This window comes from Haliotis rubra, unplaced genomic scaffold (assembly GCF_003918875.1).
Source record: "Haliotis rubra isolate DU_JTF1 unplaced genomic scaffold, ASM391887v1 Scf3, whole genome shotgun sequence".
NCBI lineage: Eukaryota > Metazoa > Mollusca > Gastropoda > Lepetellida > Haliotidae > Haliotis > Haliotis rubra.
The window spans coordinates 2,897,287-2,923,068 of NW_025766968.1; the positions used below are offsets into that span (position 1 = coordinate 2,897,287).

General features: G+C 39.1%; 1 protein-coding gene across 1 annotated transcript; it reads right to left on the reverse strand.

Moving 5' to 3' along the window:
• Nucleotides 1-949: 949 nt before the first annotated feature.
• On the reverse strand, nt 950-25,782 carry LOC124282539 (arg8-vasotocin receptor-like). The gene is made up of 3 exons (XM_046718551.1): nt 25,648-25,782; nt 6,612-7,151; nt 950-3,284 (listed from the first exon to the last, which is right to left on the reverse strand). Exons 2-3 carry the CDS (start codon nt 7,131-7,133, stop codon nt 2,583-2,585), a joined length of 1,224 nt encoding a protein of 407 aa, XP_046574507.1. The 5' UTR covers nt 7,134-7,151; nt 25,648-25,782; the 3' UTR covers nt 950-2,582.

A 25,782-nucleotide genomic window follows, 5' to 3' on the forward strand; every position in this document is an offset into this window, starting at 1 on the left:
AAGTCCAAAGAAATCTTTACTGAAAGTTATATCCAGAGTTCAAATACGACTACACCATGATTTCTGAATACCTTGTGTTCGAGAACAGGCGAGCTCCCGTCACAAACACATGCACAGGCAAGTCAATTGTTCATTTGTACAAATAGAATCCGTGAGTATACGGTTAAAACAGGAAACTGCATCGGACATACTAGTCTTGGTCACTCAAGCGTCAAATTTCGAAAAGCCATCTAAATGCCTATCATAAACCTTTGAAGGGCTGGAATGCAAAACCCTGAAAAAACGTTTGTGCCAAAAAGATGCTCTTTGGAATCTTTTCTTTCTTCGAACGAGCATCATCCAATGTACCTCACACTTTGTGAGACGTGGACATGAAAGAATGGAGCTCTTGGGACATGTTAGGAATATAGCACACACACACACACACACACACACACACACACACACACACACACACACACACACACACACACACACACACACACACACACACACACACACACACACACACACACACTTGTCAGACGGTCTTGTGAAGTATTCTTTGTAATACTGAATCTCATAGACCTATATATAAAAAAGAGAAAACTGTTCCATTGATCTTCTTATTCGGTAGGAAGGGGTTTGTTATTGAATCATTAACATAGATATAGATATATCTAAAAATGAGGTCAAAATACTTGCCCAGCTTCATTTTCTTTTTTGTTTCTTTGCCAACTAAGCAGTGAGTGAGTGAGTTAAGTTTTAAGCCGCACTCAGCAATATTCCAGCTATATGGCAGCGGTCTGTAAACAATAGAGTCTGGACCAGACAATCCAGTGATCACAATAATTGGCATCGATCGATCTATTGGGAACCGATGACATGTGTCAACCAAGTCAGCGAGCCTGACCTGCCGATCCCGTTAGTAGCCTCTTACGACAAAAGCAAGCATGGGTTACTGCAGATCAATATTCTAACCCGGATCTTCACGGGTTGCCAACCCAAGCAGAAATTCCTATTCATATGCACCAATAAACAGATCAGCAAGAAGTGAGCGCAACTGGTGTCTATGGGAACGTCTGTCTCTTGCCTAAACGTCAAAAGAAAATTGAACATACGGTTTCATACATTTTGTTTAAAGTAGCAAATTTTCTTATTATAATTTAAACAATGACATTTAAATGATCAAAGCTGCATGTAAATCATACAAGAATCACTATAGCCACCATATAAAACATCATTAATCCATACACAACACAGACCTGGCTGCATGGACAGCATAGAATTATGATTTATTGCCCGATCAGCCACAGAATGATGAGATCTTTTTTAGGTATTATCTTGAGCCTTTTGAACCCACAATTTCGTAAACCGTTTGTATGTCCATAAGGTGAAGAATACGACGTGATGTTGTGATTGGACACTGGGCTACACTGTCTGCGTAGAGTTGTACTCCTTTCCTGTGCAGGATTCGCTTTTGGTTAATTCATGGCGTATACGTCAGGTATCCAAACACAATGTAAGTCATTAGCCCAAGAAATACACGAGACATATACGATATATTCATTGTCATACAAAAATACCGTTATTACCTACTGAATCAGTTATGAAGAACTGACTACAACATTTCGGGTGTGGTTAAAAGTACTTGTCTTGGTGTATCATGTATCAGTCTGGAATCGACTCTTGCCAGTGTGCGTTGTCAGATCAACAACAAGCCCTTTTTATTCATCAGCCACATTTTCTCCGACAAAACTCACTGAAGAAAATGAGAAACAGGATTCCAAATATGTTTATGAAAACGTTACTTGATTTTTAGGCCTATTGTGTGAATAGCGGAAGCTACTTGTAGGGAGGGACATACTTACTCTTTTCGCGAACACCTTATTTCATCCTATTTTCAGTGGTCCATTCATTAAAAAGGATAGTCAAGACTGGATATTCTTCTGCACTGACGTTATGATATTAGTAGCAATTGACCTAAAACACGTTTGCTCACGATCAATATAAACAGCCATATACACATGAAGATGCTGATCACGTGGTGATGTGTAAACGGCTCCTGTTCTCCTTACCGTATACAAAAGGTATATCTTCAAACACAAACACGTCGTACCTGGTAGCAGGAATGATGAACTGAGGTGTATCGAAAGCTCCAACGCTGATTGCAGTGTTTCCCTATTTGAATTTTAATGTAATCCATGTGGATCAGTATCTACAAACTGGAGCAGCATTGGAGAAAGTGATGAATACAAGGTTACGTTATGGTTATTTTCCAACCATTGCAACATAGCACTTTATCATGTCCCATGGAATCACAGGCGCCATGTCAGATGACCTTGTGCAGTTTCACTGCCCTCTCCTCGCAAGTCACCAAAACCAGCAACATGTTTCAGGTGGTTATGCAGATGTAATACTGTATGGGCCTTTCTGTCTTTAAACCAAGCAACAATCTTCCTCTATCAACATCTCCACCCTCGTAATAAGGGCCACCTTAAGTCACTATAGTATTACCATGGATCGGATGTATCCTGGTCCTTTAAAATACCAAGACACACATTCATTGATGCTGTTCAGATCGTCAACAAAAATGTCAAGATTTAATGAACTCGAACCGTTGACATCTCGTAGGTATCAGACGCAGTGATAGGAGTTCCTCTAGCATAACTGGTTGAATATTCCGATCTAGTACTGGCTGTTGAATACATAAAGCTTCTCTTCGTGGCTTCTGTCTGCATGGGACAAAGCTTCAGACCCCGAACACACTGCCAGTTGGCGTTGAAGAGCAGGAACACAAAAGGATTGGCGCAGGAGTTGGCAGCTGCGATGCCTCCAAGAATTCCGTATATATTTTCTTCCAAAATTTTGAAGTTGCCATAGGACATTATCATCTCTGCAACAAAATATGGCAACCCGCAGATGATGTAAGCAGCGACTATTACGACTGTCATTTTCAGAGTTTTGATCTTTGCTTTTGGGAGAGATGTGTTTCCGGTACTGGTAAGGTGGATTTTGCCAGGTTTAAAACTTTGTCGTCGTGATGTCTTGTTTTCAGAGGCCTTTTGAGCAATTTTTGTGAAGATTCGTACATAGCAGACGACCAAGATGATGAGAGGTAGCAGAAATACGACAATGGCAGCGTACGTTATGAAGGCTTGTCTATGCCACGGAGCCTTGCCTCGGAAAATATTTTCGCATTTCATCATATTTTCATGCTCGTTGAATTTCAGGTGAAAGACAAACATCATAGGAACGGACAGAACCGCAGCAGCACCCCAGCCCCATCCAGTCATCATCCACACCTGAAATGAGAAAAGACTTTTAATTACTTACACCAAGGCAAACTGAGTGAGTTAAAACTTTACATCTCATAGGCAATATTACAGCCATATTCCAATTCAAGGAGAACTGACTGCTCTTAGTTTCGTGTGCTGATGTGTGAGTGGGTGCGTGGATGTGTTTTGGTTGCATGGGTAAGTGCAGGTGAGGGTGGGTGTGTGAGCAAGCCTGGGTGGGTGAGTGATTGATCACAAAGTGAATAGGGTATTCTGGAAGGAGGATTGGAGAAACATGGTACATCTTTGGTGACATACACGTGCAAGGGTATTGGGGTACAATACATTTTTTAAAAGGGAGCAGAATCTGTGATTCGAACCAACGTTTACAGTACTGAGGCACGGATAACTGAATAGTCCAGAGTCCATTTAGTTTGAAAATAACGTCACAATGATCAAGTTAAACTAAGTTTGATATCCACATACAGCCACGAGTTGTATAATGTCAACCAGATTCTACATGTGGTATATTATTACCGAGAGCTAGCTAGTTTTACCTGACTTTAAATATCGGCATGTCACGTTAAACTTATAAATGTCTAGCTGAGATACCTCGTACTTTAATTTGGACCCGAACGAGAAGATTGCGTGAATGCAAATGTATAGATAAGGTGTCTTATCCTCAGTTAGACTACCTCAACTTTCAAAATAGAGTAGGTTTATCTCCGTTCCTCAATGATAAGTACATGTAAGCTTTGAAAACGGTATTCTTCAGAACTCGTGATCACATGTGGGTAAATTGATCTGCTATATGAGAACCCAGATCGTCACTCAAGTTCATCATAATTGGAAAAAAGGTATTGAAATTACAAAGTGATCAGGTAACCTTCAACAAATACATAGTTGTATCCAAGCAGGTTGCGATGAAATGATCTTGGAATTCTATCCAACATGCTATCTATAGGACAAATTGCTAAATACAATTCTGAAATTGATCAAATAACAGGATTAAAGTTATTTGTGTGTTTTACGTTTAAAGCAGTTGTTTTAAAATAGCTCCCCTGTACACAGAACTTAGACATGGTTATATTTGAGTCACTTCATTTGGTTCTGGAAAGCGGCAGTTCTATTTACACATGTTCAATAAAACGTGTTGATTTGATGGTGGATATGAGCCTACTGGAACAACTACTGTCATCGCAAACAAAGCTATATTTAGTTAAGGACAATTCGGCCCTAGAGACAGGAGACTGTCCATTTTTAAGACAGTGGTTGGTGTATATTTTCCGTAATGGCATGTGTTCTGAAATAGATTTGATATGTTTAATGTCTGATGTTGTGATTATGTGTACATCAGTGAGTGACAAAACACAGGATAATATTCGATATCGAAGGTACATGTATATACAGTTGCTTTCGGCTGTCAGGGAGAAAACCCGTTATATGCAGTGATGTGTATGTGTGATGTGTTTTTAAGACATGTTATGTGATGTGTTAAGACGCATGTTATGAGATGCGTTCAGAAGACGCACGTTGTGGGATGCGCAAGGTCTCTGTAATATGATGTGTTAAGACTCCAGTTGTTGTGTGGTGTGCTAAGACGCAAGTTGTTGTGTGATGTGTTATGAAGCAACTTGTTGTGTGATGTGTTATGACGCAACGTTGTTGTGTGATGTGTTATGACGCAACTTGTTGTGTGATGTGTTATGACTTGTTGTGTGATGTGTTATGACGCAACTTGTTGTGTGATGTGTTATGATGCAACTTGTTGTGTGATGTGTTAAGACGGTGTTGTGTGGTGTGCTAAGACGCAAGTTGTTGTGTGATGTGTTATGAAGCAACTTGTTGTGTGATGTGTTATGAAGCAACTTGTTGTGTGATGTGTTATGAAACAAGTTGTTGTGTGATGTGTTATGATGCAACTTGTTGTGTGATGTGTTAAGACGGTGTTGTGTTGTGTGATGTGCTAAGACGCAAGTTGTTGTGTGATGTGTTGTGTGATGTGTTATGATGAAGCAAGTTGTTGTGTGATGTGTGTATGACGCAAGTTGTTGTGTGATGTGTTATGATGACGCAACTTGTTGTTGTGTGATGTGTTATGAAGCAACTTGTTGTGTGATGTGTTATGACGCAAGTTGTTGTGTGATGTGTTATGATGCAACTTGTTGTGTGATGTGTTAAGACAACTTGGTATGTGTGTGTGTGTGTGTTATGAGACGCAAGTTGTTGTGTGTGATGACGATGATGTGTTAAGACAACTTGTTGTGTGATGTGTTATGACGCAATGAACAACAACTTGTGTGTGATGTGTTATGACGCAACTTGTTGTGTGATGTGTTATGACGCAACTTGTTGTGTGATGTGTTATTGTGTGATGTGTTATGAAGCAACTTGTTGTGTGATGTGTTATGAAGCAACTTGTTGTGTGATGTGTTATGAAGCAACTTTGTTGTGTGTGTGTGTGATGTGTTATGAAGCAAGACGCAACTTGTTGTGTGATGTGTTATGAGAAGTTGTGTGATGTGTTATATTGTTGTGTGATGTGTTAAGACGTGTGCTAAGACGCAAGTGTGTGGTGTGCTAAGACGCAAGTTGTTGTGTGATGTGTTATGAAGCAACTTGTTGTGTGATGTGTTATGAAGCAACTTGTTGTGTGATGTGTTATGAAGCAACTTGTTGTGTGATGTGTTATGAAGCAACTTGTTGTGTGATGTGTTATGAAGGACTTGTTGTGTGATGTGTTATGACGCAACTTGTTGTGTGATGTGTTATGAAGCAAGTTGTTGTGTGATGTGTTATGAAGCAACTTGTTGTGTGATGTGTTATGAAGCAACTTGTTGTGTGATGTGTTAAGACGGTGTTGTGTGATGTGTTATGAAGCAAGTTGTTGTGTGATGTGTTATGAAGCAACTTGTTGTTGTGTGATGTGTTAAGACGGTGTTGTGTGAAACTATTAGTTAAGTTTAATTTTCCCCTATTACTCCTTCAAGTACTCCTGCTGATATTGCTCATTTCAGTTCCGTTATCTGACTGTCAATTATACGTATTATTTCTACTGTATAACTATACGTTATGCTATATATGCCTTCTACTACTGACGTTCACATAACTGGTACTACAATGATACGGAACTGGGGCTCCTTTCACGAAGCAACCTTTACTAAGTTTCACCTTAACTCCCATTCTTTAACATTGCGCTAATGTTACCTGAGTGACTTACAATCACCTAAGTGTTTAGTGAAGGGAGACACAGGTCTGTAAACATCATTAATTGTAATGTACGCTTAAGTTAAAACATATACAAAGAGTACCTGAGGTAGCTAAGTTGAAAGTAAAGAAGATAGTGGAACTTACTTTGCAGGGTTCTCTTAGAGGTGCCCGTATTGCTTGATGTCTGTCCAATGCTATGATCACAAGCATGTTGGCTGAAGCAAACAAAGCAAAGCTTTGCATGAATTTGACAAGTCTGCACATAACTTCACCTGCCATCCACTCTCGCTCAACGTACTCCCATACGAGTTGGGGAAGCAGCGCAAAGAAGACAACACACAAGTCGCTCACGCATAGGTTCAGAATCAGGGCGTTCACTCGGGACCTTTGTCGTCGGTTGTACCACATCCACAGGATAACGAGGAACCCCCCTATAGCCCCGAGGATGATCTGCAGGAAGAGAACGATACGGCGGATTTTGAAGTCGTACGTGATGTCGTGGACGCTGTGCACGTATCCAGGAGTGGTTGTGTCATTGACAGATGACGTGTAGTTGGTAGTGTTGCTGACCACAATGGTCGAGCTGTTGGAAGGTTCCATTGAGAACTGTTGAATCGAGTTGTGTCCCCTTGTGATCAAATCAACGCTGATCGCCGTCGATGTCATGTCGGTTTATTGATGTCTCTGTAAGACAAAAAAATTTGGTTTCTAAATCATGGAACTCAAAATTTACGCTCGGATGGGATACAGTTCTAGTTAATTGCTCGGTTTGTGACCAGTGAGTACATTGTACTCCAGGGCTGGTGATACAAGAAGCTGACTTCAGTCGTTATTGTGTGAATCGAACCCGGGCCTTCTTCGTGACGAGCAGACGCTTTTCATCCTCTAGGCTGCCTCATAAGTCCAAATGAAAAGACACACTAAAGAGGTGTATGGATATAATTTCAAACGTCCAAATGTTCAGTGCACACCATTACATCACTCAATATTTAGGACCGCCTCTATGGTGTAGTGGTTAGAGCGTCCGCCCGGAGAGCGGAAGGTCGCGGGTTCGATCCCCGACTGCGTCATAGCAAAAGACGTTAAAATATGGTACTTGTTGGTCCCTGTCTGGGGCTCGGCATTAATGGGTACAACAAGGAAGTCAGTATAATGTGTCTGAGTGGGTTATTCATGCTTCACTGCGGCATGGTATCTCAGTGGGCTAGCACTATAAAACCAGCTTAAGTCTGGGCTAGTACAAGCAGCCGCACATACACATACATACGCATGCACGTCGTCATATGAGCGAAATATTCTCAAGCACGACGATAAACCCAATTTCACCTCACCTCACCTCAATATTTAGAACACATTGAATAACAAACAGCGTTCCGATGTCCAAAAAGGGTTGTCAGTACAAAAATAAATATAAATATTGATATTGTTCAGTTTCGTTTTCTGAAGTGTATGTTTTACTTATAAAATAGTTTGCAATGGTCTTCAGGTTGTCCATGCTTGTAGCAATAATTAACAAGGTCGCGTGGTCAGGGTCGCTCATCTCATCCCAGTTGTGTAGATCGCTTATAATGACAATCACTGGGTTGTCTGATCCGGATTGGATTATTTACAAAATGCCGTCATATTGTAGGATTGCGGCGTTAGACAACTAACAATATATAATGCTGTAACAATCAAACGCTGTCGTCTACATGTCCTTAATCCAATAACTAACAGTATCCCATCAATAGGCAATCTTTGAGAGCCAGACAACGAACGATGAACCCCCTCGTGAGCCGGTAACAGTAAGATGATAATTATAACCAGCAGGATGAATCGTTTGGACCTCTCTATGATGTTAACCAGATTACAGTGATAAACTATCGATTTAGCCCCGGGTGAAATGTGACCCGGTCTCATGGAACGTCCATTACATCATTGTATTTACATGGAGATTTGCTAAAGGAATCGTGTTGCTTCCAGTAACACATCGGATGACCTTTCATGCGCGTCGCTGCCTATCGTAGGTTTATGATGATTTGAACTGCGTAAGGTTGGAAAGATAGAGCCAAAACGGGCTGACTGGTGTGTTTGGTTCCTTTGCTTACAAAGCTATTGCAGCTATTAACTTTCTAAATCAATGCATTAAACAAATTGACTATCTGATGTCATTTATTCGGTTGCGAAGCCCTAACATATAATTGTCGTGACAATTATCAGACCTATAGAAGTTGCCGACAACTGTCCTTCTTATTCTTTCTTATCGATTTTTTATAACTATTGCATAAGAAAAAACGGGTTAAAAACGGGAATTGCATTAAATTAATCTGAAAATGATCACATCCGTTACCAAATTGAATTACGTGACCATATGCTAAAGTCATTACTGGCCTCGAGCAAGTGATCTTGTTCGCAGTATGCCTTGGTTTAATGAGCTGAATGACATGGTGAAACAAACGGTTCGAACAGACGGTTCTATGTGTATTCCCCCAACAAAGTCAAGGAAGCAGATGAATGCACAACTGATCAGTTCATCATCTTTGCGTGTACGCGGAGATATGAAAATGCATGATTTTTCTTATAAATGTACCAGGGAAAGGTCATAGAAATATAATACATGCGTATCAAAGACATATCAGACACGTGTGCCCTGAAGACGATGACATAAAAGCAATATCCGGAACACCACATTGTACACAGTGAGGAATCGAATCCTCTGGCAACACCTTAACCCCAGGCTTTCCAATCGTCTTAATATCGAATGAAAGCAACGCATGCCAATATAATTCATGAAATATAAGTTAAATGTGTCAATTAATCATTATTGGATATGTATTAATGATATTCACATTTATAATTAATGCACGTTGTGTTATGTTCTTCAGTCATATAGCCAGAATGAGAAGTGAGTTAGTGAGTATGAGTTTACGCCGCTTTTAGCAATATTCGAGCAAATTCCCGACAGGGGGACACCAGAAATTGGGTTCACACATTGTAGGGGAATCGAACCCGGGTCTTTGGCGTGACGAGAGAACGTATAAACCACTTGGCTAGCCCACCGCCTTGCCAGATTGAGGAATGAGTGATTCAGAGATATTCAGCAGAAATCAAAGTGAATACGATATGTTATGTATATAGTGAGTGAGTGAGTGAGTTTAGTTTTACGCAGCAATATTCCAGCTATATGGCGGCAGTCTGTTAACAATCGAGTCTGGACCAGACAATCCAGTGATCAACATCATGAGCATCGATCTGCGCAATTGGGAACCGATGACATGTGTCAACCAAGTCAGTGAGCCTGACCAAACGATCCTGTTAGTCGCCTCTTACGATAAGCATGGGTTACCGAAGGCCAATATTGTAACCCGGACCTTCACGGGTACCTTATGTATAGAGCATCACCAACGTCGGTGACATATACCACTAGGACGTCATAAGTGTTTCAACAACGTCATACCAACGGATAAAACATTGACACGTGACTCAAGATATCGTATTAATGTCACGCATGAGCTTTTTATATATAGTATGTGTAACTAGAATCTCTTCCGTCGCTAAGTAGCATGGCAGCAAAAACAAGATCATATAATATTCAGTACTTCTTAATCACAAAATAAATGTCTATCCAGGGCAGATACGTCAGGTATTGTATATTGTTACATGAGTTCAGATGGTTCAGATGCTCACTTAAAGAGTGTCCGCCCACGTAAATACGCCACAGAAATTAGCCTCATTGACATTATGAAAATATAGACTTTTTTGCTCGTGTGTGTCATGAAAAGCCACAATTGCAAATTGCTATAATACTAGGTTGAATCGAGATGTGGTTTGTCACATTATGGCCCTTACTACAATGGTAGAATAATTCTTTATAAGGTGTGAAATTTTGAAAGTGACCAGTTCAGCCAATATCATTTGTCACCTAACGCTATTACGTTATTCTATTTCTGAAAAAAGACTGTCTTTACTCATTTTTATAATTTTTGCCTTCAAAATAACATGAGAATATAACCTTGCGATTAAACCACAGCTCGATTCCCAACGTGGTGCAATGTGTACATGAATCGTGCTGTCCCCATCGTAATTTGTCTCATATAACTCTAAAAGCCGTCTAAAGCCCACTCAAGGTTTATGAATTCACCGATTCACTCACTCACTCACTCCTTCTCACCCTCTCCATCACTTACTCAAAACGATGCATGACACGTAGAAATTATTTTCTTGAACATAAATATTCCATTATCCTTACACAGCGTCAGGCACGATGTTCTATAGCCCCAGATACCCACAGACAATAACGTTTAGCTGACGTTCTGCTTAAGTGTCACAATAGGGGTTATTGCGGAGACTGTTTATCTTGGTTTCATCGGCTTTTATTAGAAAAAATAAATGAAAGCTTATGGATTCTGTCTGCTTTTGAAATATGTTATGCCGTTGCAATTGCAATACAAATGTGCAAAATTTGGCTGTGAACACATCACAATGCGCAAGGGATCGGCTTTATGACATCCACATCCTCATAAAATTCCTGATATTTGCTGTTCTGTGAAGATACTGTGATTTAATGCAAACACCACTCAATCATGTGATAAATGAAACAGCTGTGAATGTGTTCCGATTCCTGATGTAACGCTATTCACATGGGATTATGACACTGGCAACGGTTTACAGATCTGCTGTCGACAACGTCAACGCTAAGTAGAGGTTTTGAAATTATTCCATAGATATTTATTTTCTGATAAATACAAAGACGTGATTTCGCAGTTCCATGAAATAATGCTTGACGCCTAAAGTGCGGGGGAAGCCATCCTCAAACAGCGTCTTTATTCTAAAAATGACCACGGCATCGGCTTAGTAGGGATAAAATTGTGGATAACTGCCCGTAGGGTGTCAATAGCAGTTGTTCAAAGCACGCATAACGACATCGAATCATGATTGTCAGACAAGATTTGATCATGCCATCTTTGTGTTAAAGGTGGTCAGACCCCATAGCGTGGAACATCACCGCAGATTCACATGGAATGAAGTAGGATGGTCTGTGTTTGGTCGTCATTTTACTCCCCAATCTGCATCCTTTAAGTTCTTATCAATGTAAATAAGAGACCAGACAAAATTATCAGCGACGCTCCAGCGTAGGGAGGAAAATCACAACAGAGTCAAATGAAAATGAATGGGATCGAATTGGTTTGTTCATTGTTTTACCCTCTTATCTGCAATATTGAATTTCAAATCAGTATAAATAAGCGACCGTGAAAATATCACTGGCTAAAATTGTTGCCATGGCGTTGTATGCTCCCCAGGGAGTTGAGATTGACAATACGATGTGCCGTTGAGATTGACATCCAGTGAACGAGGGAAAAACAAAGCGCTTTTGAGCAGCTGAGCTGAGCTGGATATCGGCGCTATACAAATGTTAGTATGTATGTATGTATGTATGTATGTATGTATGTATGTGTGTATGTTAGGATTGAAATCAGAACAGTCACGTTGGTTCACTGTGTATTCGTAGTTTTATGCCTAATTCGAAACATTCAAGCTATTATCGGTGTAAGTAAGCGACCAGACAAAGAAGTGTTTGATATTATCAGTAACACCACAGCGTAGGGAAAGAAAATCTCAACACTCACAAGAATTGGAATTGCATGGTCACATGAAATGTAAATGGATGTCCGTTCGATGAGCAGTTGTATGATTGTCCAAACGGGATATCAAAATGTAACCCAGATATCACTGGTGATAATGCTATACCTTCAATCAAATATGTATGCACATACACGTATATCTTCCTAAGTGGAAACTTAAAAGATAACCGGTCCGTAAGAGAACTACCAGGTGTAAAAACAAAAATGACATCTACTGTATCAACAGTACTGTTGTATCTAGAATTCAAAAATCAATACAAAGTACTACATTGAGCGGCAGTAAAAAATCAGATGTAATACGAGTTGAGATTATAGCATTGTAGACAGTGATAGTGATATTCGCCTCTCCGCAGCAGTAATCCAACTTACAACAAGGCCTTGATAGGATATATGATCATCACACACAGTTATGTACTTTTGATGTAATGTGAGACGACAGGCAATAGCTAGCTTCCATTATATGAGAAAATATGTTGGTAGAAGCTTCGATAATATTCTGTCAGAACACTCGGCCTGTATGTCAGAATTACTATAAATATAGTATTGAAGACAGATACATGTGAGGATGTTAGACTGCATCATATAAGAACGTGTATGCCATATGTAACCATGTTCCAGAGTCCAATAAATATCATTTTGCAAACGTCCCAATCGGACATATGTATACATTGCTCAGTCGTGATTTGAATCCATCTCAGTATATGTCCCTCTTGGGGGATCAGAAAGAACATCTATATACTATTGATCCGGATGAAACACCGCTGTATCAACTCCAGTCCAAAGTAACTATTCACTGGAGACTACATAGACATGCAGATGGTCCTTTTAATCCACAGGTGATGAGTTTATGATCATATAATCAGCATTACTACCATTAAATATCAGAAGTCTTCATTTATGGATGCTTTGTGACTTGAAGCGAATGGGAATGGCGGTCAAGAGCTGTTCTGAACAGCAGATGAGGATTTGGGTAAGACGAAATGACACTCATGGATGTAAGGAACCACCAGGACATCTTACCTCTCCTCGTCAGAGGTGTCCTGTTTGTATTTTTCTGAAACATCCGGATGTAATCACCTTCTCTTAGGTTAAAACTTCCGACTGATGAAACACCAATCTTTTTTCGTTACGTGCATGCATGGGTTTCATATTCAATGGGGTTCTGTATGACGGTGATAATTTGCATTCAAGTTTATAAACCATTATCATTGTTTGACAATTAGATTAGTTTATTATTTTTGTATCATCTGTGAAAGTAATTAGTTTCCGCTCCCGCATCCTCAACGGCAACAACTGTACCAGATTCTGTGCGAATTTTGTTTCTATATAAATATGACTTTGCGACTGGACTTCAAACAAGTGAATTTGTCCAAGTAAGTACTAACCTAAGCTTCAGTTATATCGATGATCTGGTCTTGTTCAGTGATGGCCACATATGATGATGTCATTTCAAACAGGTTTCCAACAGGTCTAGCATTTCGTGTTTACATTTTTAAGTTGCAATGGAGCAAGTTTTTGTTACCAAGATTCCAAAGAGCGCCATACAACCTTTGCTCAAAAGTTGCTCGATCGACGTATTAAGACATCTGGGTAAAGGTTTGAAAATTTCTTTTTCGTAGACATTTCCAAATTTGACACATCAATGACTAATCATTTTAAAGAGCCTCATGCGATTCTTGTCGTGACTTTTTGACAATTTCACAGTTTCCAGGGCCTTAGTTAAACTTTCAGAAAGTCTTACGTCAGACAGCTAAAGGATATTTCCAAATCTGACATGATCAGGTGACCGATCGGTGTTCCCTTGTAACTCTTTGCATGCCACCACCGTTGTGACAGGCCAGCTTCCCCTTTTGCAAACACTTTGTGCCATCAATATTTGGTAATTATTCATACATGTTGACGTAACAACATTACGATACAGTAACATCGTAAATCCCCACTGCTGTTAGTTTTAACTTCTTATGATTATAGAAAGGGTTTGGTAAATGTGATGTTTTGTAGATATTGTGCCTTTTATAGCCAGAAACCCCTATGACTATTCCAGGCTAAAATATGCCACCAGAAACCTTCATGTATGCCTGTTATTTGTTGTCACTTAATGGATCAGCGATTTTGATGTGTTTGTGTGTCATCGTACCCCAACGGCTATCACTGTCTTGTCAGGCAACAAACGCATAATCGTTATGCACCGCGTGTGATTTGCAGATGCGACTGGTTGGGAAGGACACGCATAACCTTTTGCCACAAGCCAGTGTCATTACTGATTTTCAGTAGTCCATTCATGTAATGTTTCATATCGCTTGGCCTTTCATGCCCAATACAATCTATTTCGACAGATAATCGATACTGCTTATTCTGTGGGATTGGATATTTATACTGTCTGCTTCCGAGTCGATTATTTAAAGATGTAATGTTGTTGATTGAGGCATTAAACAACAAAGAAACAAACGGGCAGGACAATAAACGAGGGATTATTGTTCATATCAGTTTGATCTTCAGTGGGGTCAATTCAGCTCCTTGATTATATTTGAGAAAGACACGTTGCGGATGACATACAATAAAAAGGCAACAGTTTCATTCCCCTCACCGATACAAAATTGTGCTTCCACAAAAGACAGATGTTCAATAGGGACAGGAGTTGTTGGAAAATACGTGGCATGTTCATTCTTTTTAATATAAACTCGTAAAAAATCTGAGTGCATCCATTTAGGAGAAGACAAATAATGATACACTTCCGTAATGGCTTCACGGACGTAAGGTTCCTACAGTGTCAGTAAACATGATACCCAAGCTAAACACTGAGTAATCCTCTTATAGCCAACGTCCCGCATAAGAGCTGAGCATGTAACGCCGGGTCCTAACCTATAAAGCTGTCTTAATTTTGCGACGTTGGTAACGATAATACATCGACAGACGCCGCACGAAAACAACACTTTGGTCAACAGGGAGTTATAAGATGAGGTTTCCTGAGCCAAACAAATTAGAAAAGTGTTTATCTTTTTTGTCTTCAAATAGCGATTCCCATCCTATAACTTTATTTCAAACAAACCTAAAAGGATCCAAGAAAACATTGCAATATTCACCTACGAACGGATTTTCTGACCAACGTTCGGGCGACTGAAAATTTCTGAAATCTTAATGCCCAGGAAATAATTTTACTTAATACTTTCCCTGGACGGTCAGTCCTTTTGTGGTTATAACCTTAGTCTTAATTTCTATTTGCTTTATTCATAGTTGTGTCAAACATGGACATGAGCTTGAACGGTTTCACCAGTTTCATGGAGATGCATATCCACTTTCAACATGAAGCACTAGTTTACTACACAGCCGTACATTGAAAGCATGTGAGTGAATGTAGTTTAGCGCTGCATTCAGCAATATCAGAGTCGTGACAAGGCAACCTGTGAATTATCGAACGCGGTTTATTGCCATACGATTACGTGACGTTTTACTGCAGAGCCGTACATTGTATTCACGTGAGTGAACGAATATATACTAGCCACATAAAGAAACTGTGCATTGTCAAAATATTATCCCAGTTGATAAGTACGATAACAATGTCAAAGGCACATATATAATTTAATGGAGGGATCATGAGACCATTGCAAGTAGGAAGAATTTCAATTGAAAAGTCAATCACAATGACGTCACGAGTCAACAAGCGGGACAGGGGTCAAACGACCATGTCACTAGCTCAATAACGGGTATGTCCACCATCGGCATTGAGAACAGCAGTGCATCGACGACGCATAGAGCCTATCAAACGTGCAGGGAAGGCTTGTGGGATGTCACGCCTGATTCTCTCAAGTTCTGTGGCAAGGTCAAGGACGTTATCTGGCGGATGAGGAAGACGGCGTAGACGTCGATCCATCTCGTCCCAAACATACTCTTTCGGGGAGAGATCCGGTGAATTTGCAGGCCAATGCAGTAAGTCAACGTTGTGGTGTTGCAAGAAATCCATAGCAACCCTTGCCGTATGAGGGCGGGCATTGTCCTGTTGGAATGTTAACCCAGGGCCATAACGTTGCAGAAAAGGAATTGCCACAGGTCGACGAATCTGATCCCTGTAGCCCACACCAGTTAAGTTGCCCTGAACAATCACCAAAGGAGTTCTTTGGCGTGCTGTTATTCCACCCCAAATCATCACGGAACCACCACCAAAGCGATTCCTCTCCAAGACACAGGCCTGTGCATAACGTTCTCCCACGCGTCTATAGGCACGTTGACGTCCATCACTATGGGAAATGTTAAACCTGAACTGATCTGTAAACACAACATTTCTCCACCAAAACAAGGGTCTGCGGACATGATTTCGGCACCACATTCGGCGAGCTTGTCGATGACCTTGTGTCAGGATAGGCCGTATGGCGGGACGTCGTGGTCTGATCCCGTGATGACGTAAACGTTGTCGAACTGTGTTGGGGTGGATATGGCGAAGTCCTGGGATGGTTCGGGCAGTCATCACTGCAGTCTGAAACCCTTGGCGCAGATGGGTCACCCTTATCCATATGTCCTGTCTTGGCGTTGTTACACGTTAACGTTCAGAACGTGACCGATCGATGACGTCACTTGTGTTCTGGTAGCGTCTCACCAGTGCAGAAATGGTGTTCCGGTGGCAGTGGAAATGTGCAGCCACTTGACGTTGAGACATTCCCCCACGGACCATCCCAATGGCCTCCTGACGTTGTGCAGACGTGAGCCTTGGCATGCTATGCGTTTCAATAGCCGTTTAATTTTTTGAACGATCGCAAGGGCAGGGGTTGAGCTTTCCAACGTGACAGTATTGTGTGGCATTCATTTGCTCTGTTTCTCTTTCCCGGAATGCACGTGCAACAACGTATTGCACGTCTCAAGGACGAACCCACTGACGTCACGGAACGTGGCACGTGCATGCATGTTGGATACATGTCACTAATCTCTGAGTTTGAATCCTTATGTGTCTACACAGGTTTGATAAATTTAGATTTTAAATTTTTGTTTAAAGTTTAAAGTTTCTTTATGTGCCTAGTATAGTTTGAAGCTGCTGTCTTCAATATCCAAGCCTTTAGTCAGTTTTGAATTTAGTTAATTGACGTACGATGACGTCATAGACGTCATTCACTGCAGCCAACCGATACTTCGTCTACCTAATGAGACAAGCCCTATCTCATTTACGTTTGGGAAGTAACGTCATCGTCTCAATTTCTACTACGATATATTTAACTTAGCTGAGAGTTTCTCTCGCTTATTACGGTAATTTCACAGGATATCATTTCGTTAAATTCATTCGTTACTGAATGAAAATACATGTATAATTTGCAGTTGCAGCTGGAGCTAATTCCTCTGATGAGTTGGACACATTAAGATTTATCTTTATCTCTCTGTTGTGGTGAATAAGTAGATTTTTAACTGTATCATTGGTTCCTCAAACCACTCCAAATTGTTGATCAAATCTTTCAACCAAGGCTTCATTTCAAAACAGTCACATTTCCTGAATTTTGTGAAATATTTAATGATACTGCTGTGCGTCAGAGCGGGTTACATCAAAATGTTCAACTTTGAAGTCGAAAAAATCACTTAAACCGAAATCTAATTTTAAAAAATATACGTTAGTGTTTAGGCCGTTTTTAGGGTTGGTCGATGATGAGAAGCAGGAAATAATTTGTTTTATTGTGATAGCAATAGGCAACGACAGAGAATAATCATATTGAGAAGCGCAGTTTCATATTTGGTAAATTGCTCTGTCTACCATACAACTGGGAAAACTTTGACTTCTGTGATCCAGAAACCTATAAAAAGTCGGTTCTCTTTTTTGCACAGAAAACTGAATACAATGTACATGCACTAAAGAACAAAAGCAACTGAGAAATAGAAGCGCCATAATACGGAGGTAATGATATATTCTAGAAGGGTGATGATGTATTCTATAAAAAAACGAAGTATTCTCACTTTTTGTATCGCTTCAGATTAGATACGAAATATTGTTTCTCAATTGTGTTTACTTCGACCTATGAAACAGAAATGGTATTGGGTTAACATTTCTCTCAGTATTTTTGGCAAAAATGGCCAGCTCTGTATATAAAACTTGTGTCGATCTTTGTGACATAAAGTCCTCTATTTCAATCGAAAAAGTAGCAACACATAGTATGCAAATAGATACGTATGCAAACAGACACTGATCAGCTGGGAGAGTTGTTCCTGCTACCTGGCCCCGGGGTCATGAAAGTGACTTAAGTCTAAAAATTGCTTAAGTCTGTCATTTTGATCTTAAGTCCAAAAAATTGTCTTAAATCGGGGATCACGTACATTTTTTAGTCTTAAAAGTTAGACTGAGATCATTTTTTGTCTTAAATCCTGAGACTGCTACCTACCAGTCTTAAGCCCTTTTTGATGCCGAGGTTTTTCTCAGGCGCACAATTTCATAAGGTTTGAAAAGTGAACGTTGTACGAAATTTGCGCTCGCGTGGTCCTGGATCTGCGTAAAGCTAAAAAATTACCCAGAAATTCGGAATATTAAATTTCCTATCCGTTGGTATAAATATAACTGCAATATAACTCGGCGGTTTGAGAAATAAACACTGCTAAATGAAGTCCAAAATTTTGCTATGCGCTATGCTTTTGATCGTGCACCGGTAAAAGCACTGTGCTACGATGTTTTTAATTTGGCATCTTTACGGAAAGCGTTAGCGAAGAAAATACAGCCTGATATCTGAACGACATAAGTATATATGAAATGGGTTTATTTGCTTATGCAGAACGTTATACGCTCAACATTAAAAATGACTCGCAATAAATGTCAAAAATGGATTTTCTTCTATGACGTCAAACGACGACAGAGGTCATACACGTATAAAGATAAGGTGGCATAACTCCGCTATGCTTAACACTAGGTCAATGTAACTAAGATCACATGGATATAACTCATCGTGGATACGGACGCTATATGTTCCTGATGTTTTGTTCACGGTGAACCAAACTACATGTATTCCAATACAAAGTTCCCAAATGTGAGCGAAAACGTTTTAGTAGTTTCACAATTTATAAGAAAAGATGACAATGTACTACATGAGTGAGCACGTAAAAGCGATTTGGATGGCCCTATCCGATATGTAAATAAGTTCTTAAATTCACAAATTCTCCTGTTTGTGTAGATGTATTTTGACTGATTTTGCATCTTTATTAACCGAGTACTAGCCATATCTTCAAATGTAATGAAATTACTGAAAAGACTACAACATTGTAGTTGACGTCATTGCTTGTTTTATGTATTTTGCGACGTCGGAAAAAGACGACATTGGTATGCTGATCACTATATATCTCACATAATTTCCATGAATTGTGTAAAAGGTTTCGGTTTCTATGTCTGAATTTAACACTCTTGCGACAGAACTTAAAATGACTGATTTTACCATTTAAATAATGTCCTGAAAAGATCCATAATTACACGGTTTGACTTTGTATCTTAATATGAACAAAACACGCACATGTTTGGCATCAATTTGACGTAAATTAAAAAGAATATTTCACAACCCCTGGCCCCGGGATCATGAAAGTTAAATCGCTGTTCATAACCTGTTCATATGCAACTGTAATATTGGTCCGAATGGCGAATATTGCACATGATACATGAACTATTTAAGTACATGTTGCAGTTACGCCTTAGTTTGTTTTTCTAATACTTGTTTAAGGGTTTAAAATATGGTGTACTACACTCAGTATATCTATTTCTTATGTAAATATTATTCAAACAAACAAAACCCTTGAAAGAATGAAAACCCTATACCCTATATCCAAGGATATGATATAGAAAAAGGCTAAATGTAGATAATGAAATTAGTTTCATGAAAAAATATCTGAAAGATACTCAAAATATACACTGAAAGTGTAATCGATGGAACATGGCGATTGTGTTTACTCTTATTCAACCGACCTTCATTTCAAAGAAATTGCCAAATATGTAACAACAATGTTGACTTATACGACATCACAACCGATTTCTTACAAAATGGCGGCTTCGCTGACATGGGTATACAGGATTTTGCGAGGACCTTTCCTTTGATTCGGGTATCGTTTGTACATAAATGTGTGACGTAAGTAATCGGAATGATTCTGACTGTCTGTGTATTGTTACATGGTTTATCGTTTTCATTATAAGTAAGAGAAGAAGCCAGATATGTTGATCATTACCGTTGTTGTTCTGCGACATTTTCAGTCAGTCATGGCGTCACGTCACGTCACATATTTGTATTAACATGACCCATTACTCTATTGTATCTATTTTTAATGTGCTATTTCTTGCTACGATACTCTTTCCATGTATGATCTAAAAGTATTGAGCCTATGCATGCTCAGTGTACAGTCTGAATTTTTCTGTGTTTACATTTCAACAAGTGCTGTATATTCGCGCAGCGTTCTTTTTCATGCCCAATAGATCTTTCGTTTCGTATCACCTAGACACTTGGTTTTAGTGATGAAGACCATTTCTTATTTGATACTAAAATGTATGAGGAATTCAGTGATGCATTTGTCGCAGCTGAATATGAAATATACGTGATGTAATAGGCGTCTCAATACCGGCCTTCGCGAAACGTGATTTTGTAAACACTGTCCAATGCAATATGGCAGTAAGCGCACTTAGGCGTTCGTGTTGGTGTATTTTCGAAAACATACAAACCGTAAAGACACTAAAATTCACCGCGGCAGGGATAAAAGCGTCAGTTGACTTGTTTGGAACATTAAGTGCATGCTACTAAACTATTCTCTTCAATTAATTAACCAATTAAGTGACCGGTCATGATTACATAATTCTAAAATTGCCATGGTAACTGTCTCGGTCTTAGTCTTAGGTAAGATTTTGCTGAGAGAGTTTCATGATCCAGTCTTATCTAAAATCTTAGCTTTTTTTGGACTTTTGATTTTTTTGTTCTAAGCAAATTTTAGACTTAAGATTTTTTCATGATCCCGGGGCCTGGTCTTTCTACGACTATTATTTGTGTGACATATGTAAATGTAATCATGTATAATCTCACTGCACTATCGTATCTGAACACCATCGCCATCGCCCCCTTGTGTTACTTCTCTCCACCGCTGAATAAGCGTTTGCAAATCAAACGTCTCAAATGTATGTTGGTGAACCAATGTTTTCATAACAACCCCGATACACAAGTCCAAAAAGCATCAAAGGAAATTTAAACTTACCAGATTTCTTAAACGTAGTCTTTTTATGATTTTACGTTATGCCTACATTTTCCTACAATCGCCAGCAGCTGAAGGGATGATATAAACCCAGCTAGGGTCCATGCAGGTAGCAAAGGCACTGTAAGTCCCAATGGTCCCTAGTATGGTGATCTACCTTCAGTTGTTGGTGATCTACAGCCTGTTTTTATATTGTATTGCTTCCTTTAGTTCGTCCTTCGTCGACAATGTTTTTGTATAATTTACTTGCGTTTATTATGAATTTATAACTTTGAAAGTCACAATCTGAAACATTGCCGATGTGATTGTAAATTTTAACTCACTCACTCACACTCAAAACAGCCCCCTCTCATGCATACCATGTCAAATTAGACACGTTCACTTTTAATGCCTAAGGCTTATTGTTACTGTTGCACAGAAGTGTTTTGAAAGCGAGACTCATCAAATCAATTCTCTTCAGAGAGTTGCTTCTCAAAGGCAGATCATCGTTGTTGGGCTATCTTTTTTAGTGTCACGTGGGTTTTACTGAATTTCTTTCATGCCTACTTGGCAACATTACAGAGATCGCACACATATTCACTATATAATTGAACGGGATGTGTACTAGCACGTTCGGCATCAAGAACTACTTGAAACGTCATTTTGTCCCCGTGTTTGAAGGCATCACACAGAATTGGTTTTAACGTAATCGCTCGGTAAGGGTCTTTACCCACGATCGTGGCATTAAGTGAAAGGGATAGTTTATTAGGTTTGTCTTCTTTTATTCAAAGATTCAATTTATGTACACAGTTTTGATAAAATGACTATCGAGAACATTGATGTGTTCGAGCCCTGAAGTTTCGGAAATGCTTATGGTAAATCTCAATTGTTGACCTTATAAATCGGTCAAAAAGACAGACTTCTTTGATCCTTATTTATAAGGGGAACATGTCCATAATGATCCTTCTTTATCGCTGGAACCTCACGATCCCTATGCATCAATGAAAATTCACCACAGTGATCCTTATTTATCACCAGAACCTCATTACAATGATCCTGATTTAAGCCTATTTAATTACTAACTGATTTCAATCAAAGCACAGAATGGGGAGCAGAATGTGCCTATGTGGAACCCTGGAGTGGCTTTACACTTTCAACCCCTTTACAGTTTGGATGCCATCCACCTGTTTTGGGAAGTACAAGTTCTTAAAATTGTCTCGTTGCATTTCTCGATCTGTCATTGGCAAGTTCAGTTGCATAGACCCGGAAAGTGATTAGGGTGTTTGAGTCCTTACAGGTCCTGTCAGGAATCAAAGGATTAAATTACATTCCCTGAATCACCTGTGGTTTGGTTAGTGCGCACCTGCCGAAGTGGTCAGTAGTCTGCAGTCATTATAAAATATACTACATGTATAAACATTTCTCAGTACGAACTGAACTAAGAATTAGCAGAAAGCTGAGAAGGAACATAATGACCCAACTCTACACAAGAAATATATTAAAATAAAATTGACACTTATGACAATTGCACAATAAAAGTGACAATATAAGAATTCTCTGCCATGATCATTGTGTACAAAAAAAAGAATAAATGGAATATGGTAAATAAATGGAACAATGACAGTTTTGAGTTGGCTGATTGACAGAGGACAGAAATCACATCAATAAATGATTGTTTTCAAGAATAAGACTGATTTTGCATATAAAATCAGAATTGTTTATCTAGTTGATACTTTTTTTAAACAACTATGTTTTTGTGTGTCATATGTTGGGAGTCTGATTTGTGTTGAAGATGGTTGTCTCCATCTTCTGTTAAGCACTTAAACATACCTTGTTAAATAGTTTCAAGAATCTGTTCCCTTTGGAGCGGGGACCATCCCAACTGTACTGACTGGCTGTGTCACCCTGCACCGATCAGGTGGATCATTTATCATGCCATGTAGCGTTTGCTTGTATGGCTTTTCTTAGAACTTGACGGATGACAAAGAGTTAATTGGTAACGACTTTTTTAGAGTTTTACTTGACAACGATATAGGGATCTGTGCCGAAACCCCGATTACAGCAAATGAAGTTGATATCCATGAAGTGTTTGTACACTTTCGACTGTTTTGTCTGAACTGGAGTATTCACAGCCGATTGTGTCAAAGATATGATGTGCTGACTTCTAGGTAAAACGTTCCTTTCAGGATAGACAGTGGTTTCGATTAAACTAAAGTACAATGTCCCAACATCACAAGATCCATATAACTTCCACTTTGTCCTTGATGTTCCAACTTACAAATTATCCAAATATATTTTTTTTTATGTAATACCGGCTTTCTAACGCCAGCTAACTACAGAACTAGCGAAACAACACGAAATAGACACCAACGCATGTGAGCACAGACCCACACTACAAATACAAGAACAAATACCGTGATACAGTATGGTAAGTTGAGCAATGACATTTTCGGATTTACGTATCATGTTTAAAAGTATTATCCTTCTAAAAACCCTTTTAAGTAAACAAGCGGTGTCCCAATGCGTAGTCACTTACATATACAAACACGTTTAACTAACAAAAAGTGAAGCACTTCAAATTAGATTGTTGAATATTCTTGACAAGAAAGCATACACAAACACATTTGTATTCAAATACATATGACCAGTGTATAATTATCAGAGAAATGCAAAATGGGTTTTTATCTCAGTGTAAGATACGCAGAACATTGTCAGAATTCATACTGCAGTTTGTACTGACAAAAAACACAATACGGTATGAATCTATTCATAGTTGCTTTCACGTGTAATCAGAGAAGTACAACAATCAACGCAGGCAGCTAAATCGATAAATTGTTATATATATGCAGCATATGTCATTTAAAACTACGTGTTTTCAATAACAGGTGTTACGGACAGCAAAGCTTATTCATAGCAAGTTTGAGGAAATACATTCCAACAATGGTTGCACTCATAGCTGCCTTCCACTTACCTATAAGTTCCAGTTTAGACATTACAATACATGTCCTGCTACGACGGGACACAGAAATGGTAAGAGTTTGTTTTAATGATTTATTTTAAAATACTTCAGAATGCATAATAAAATGATTAATAAACATACTCTATTTCACAAAGCCACACGTGACAAGGCGATTATTGTAGTAGGTATGACTTGTAAAAAAACAATGGAATTTTAGGGTGGTTGAAAGTTTGACACGAATAACGTTTTAGACCGAGTGCATCGAAGAAACGTGTCATCATTTGGGGATCTTGAGGAAAATACGCGGTGCCATGTGTTCTTGTGATCACCTTACCAACACATTTCTAAATCTGGTTTTGAGAATAACACATGCCCTTTTGCAAATGGTAAAGATCCTTTTTACGCCTCTTAATACTAATCTTGATACTTAATATGAATATTTAATTGGATATACCGAGTAATAATATCTAGTTCAGAAATGTCTTACTATTACCCATTGAAAGTTTAGACTCACTAGTGTAAATGTAGCTACATACTTCAGTCAACTGTTCTAAACTAGATTTTGCAAAATATTCCATACTGTTTACAGGTACTGTTTACACATGAACTGTTGTATTGTAAAACAAATTCCTAACGTTGTAAAGATCATTGTCATGAGTTCAGTAACTGATGAAAATCAGTGAAAATTGGCGAAATCTTAAAAAACTTTATACCAAAACGCAGCTATTCACATGCACGATATTTGCACATGCTTTTTAGCAATTTGATGCATGATTCTCGTACAATTCATCTGCATAAATTTTGCAGTTGGTTCCCCCACGTTAGTGGAGAAATTCATCTTTAATGTAACCATAGCATATAGTGAGTGCTTTAAGTGAGTCTACACTTTTGATGGGTAGTATATGAAAAACACTAATGAGTACTTACCCTGCGTTTAAAATAACTCTTACAATGAGTGTATATACCAATTTGAAATTGTGTAAACCTGTGAGCATTTTGAGGAATATACGCGGTATCATGTCCTCTGCAACCAAATTCATTTTTTACATATTTCAAACTCGATTATCGTCAAAGGAAAACAGAGACATAATGTACATATTACTATGAATGCCAACAAGGAGAGCAAGTCTTCTAAAAAGGGCGTAGGTGGGTAGTCACGCCGAGGAGAAGGGTCTATTTCCACACAGAGACGACCATAGTTTCTGTCTCCGCAATACTAATGCTGGGCTTAAAGCGGCGTAAAACTACAATCGCTCATTCACATAATTTTCTCCGACGTTATTACATGCTTACAGAAATGTAAGTTGTAACACAATAAATATGGGGAATTTATAAAGATGATTATGACAGCTTCATGTCACTTAAATTGGACATACGTCAAATTACATCATTACAACTAAGTGTGGATACTTTAGAACTGACATTCAATTTCAAGTTTCTCCCTTACCTTGCTGTTAACTGGTAGACCCACAAAATTTCCCGTGCATGGAATTTTCCCAAACCAGGCCTATGAACAATAACCATCTGGTCACTAGCTTAGAGCTTCATTGTGCTGACATAGCACGCCAAAGTAGCAAGCGCT

What these genes read in the sequence shown, in the direction of transcription:
- LOC124282539 (XM_046718551.1), bottom strand. Translation starts at nt 7,133, where the DNA reads ATGACATCGACGGCGATCAGCGTTGATTTGATCACAAGGGGACACAAC. An exon ending in CTCTAAGAGAACCCTGCAAA is followed by an intron (nt 3,285 to 6,611) that starts GTAAGTTCCACT and finishes TTCTCATTTCAG; the next exon opens with GTGTGGATGATGACTGGATG.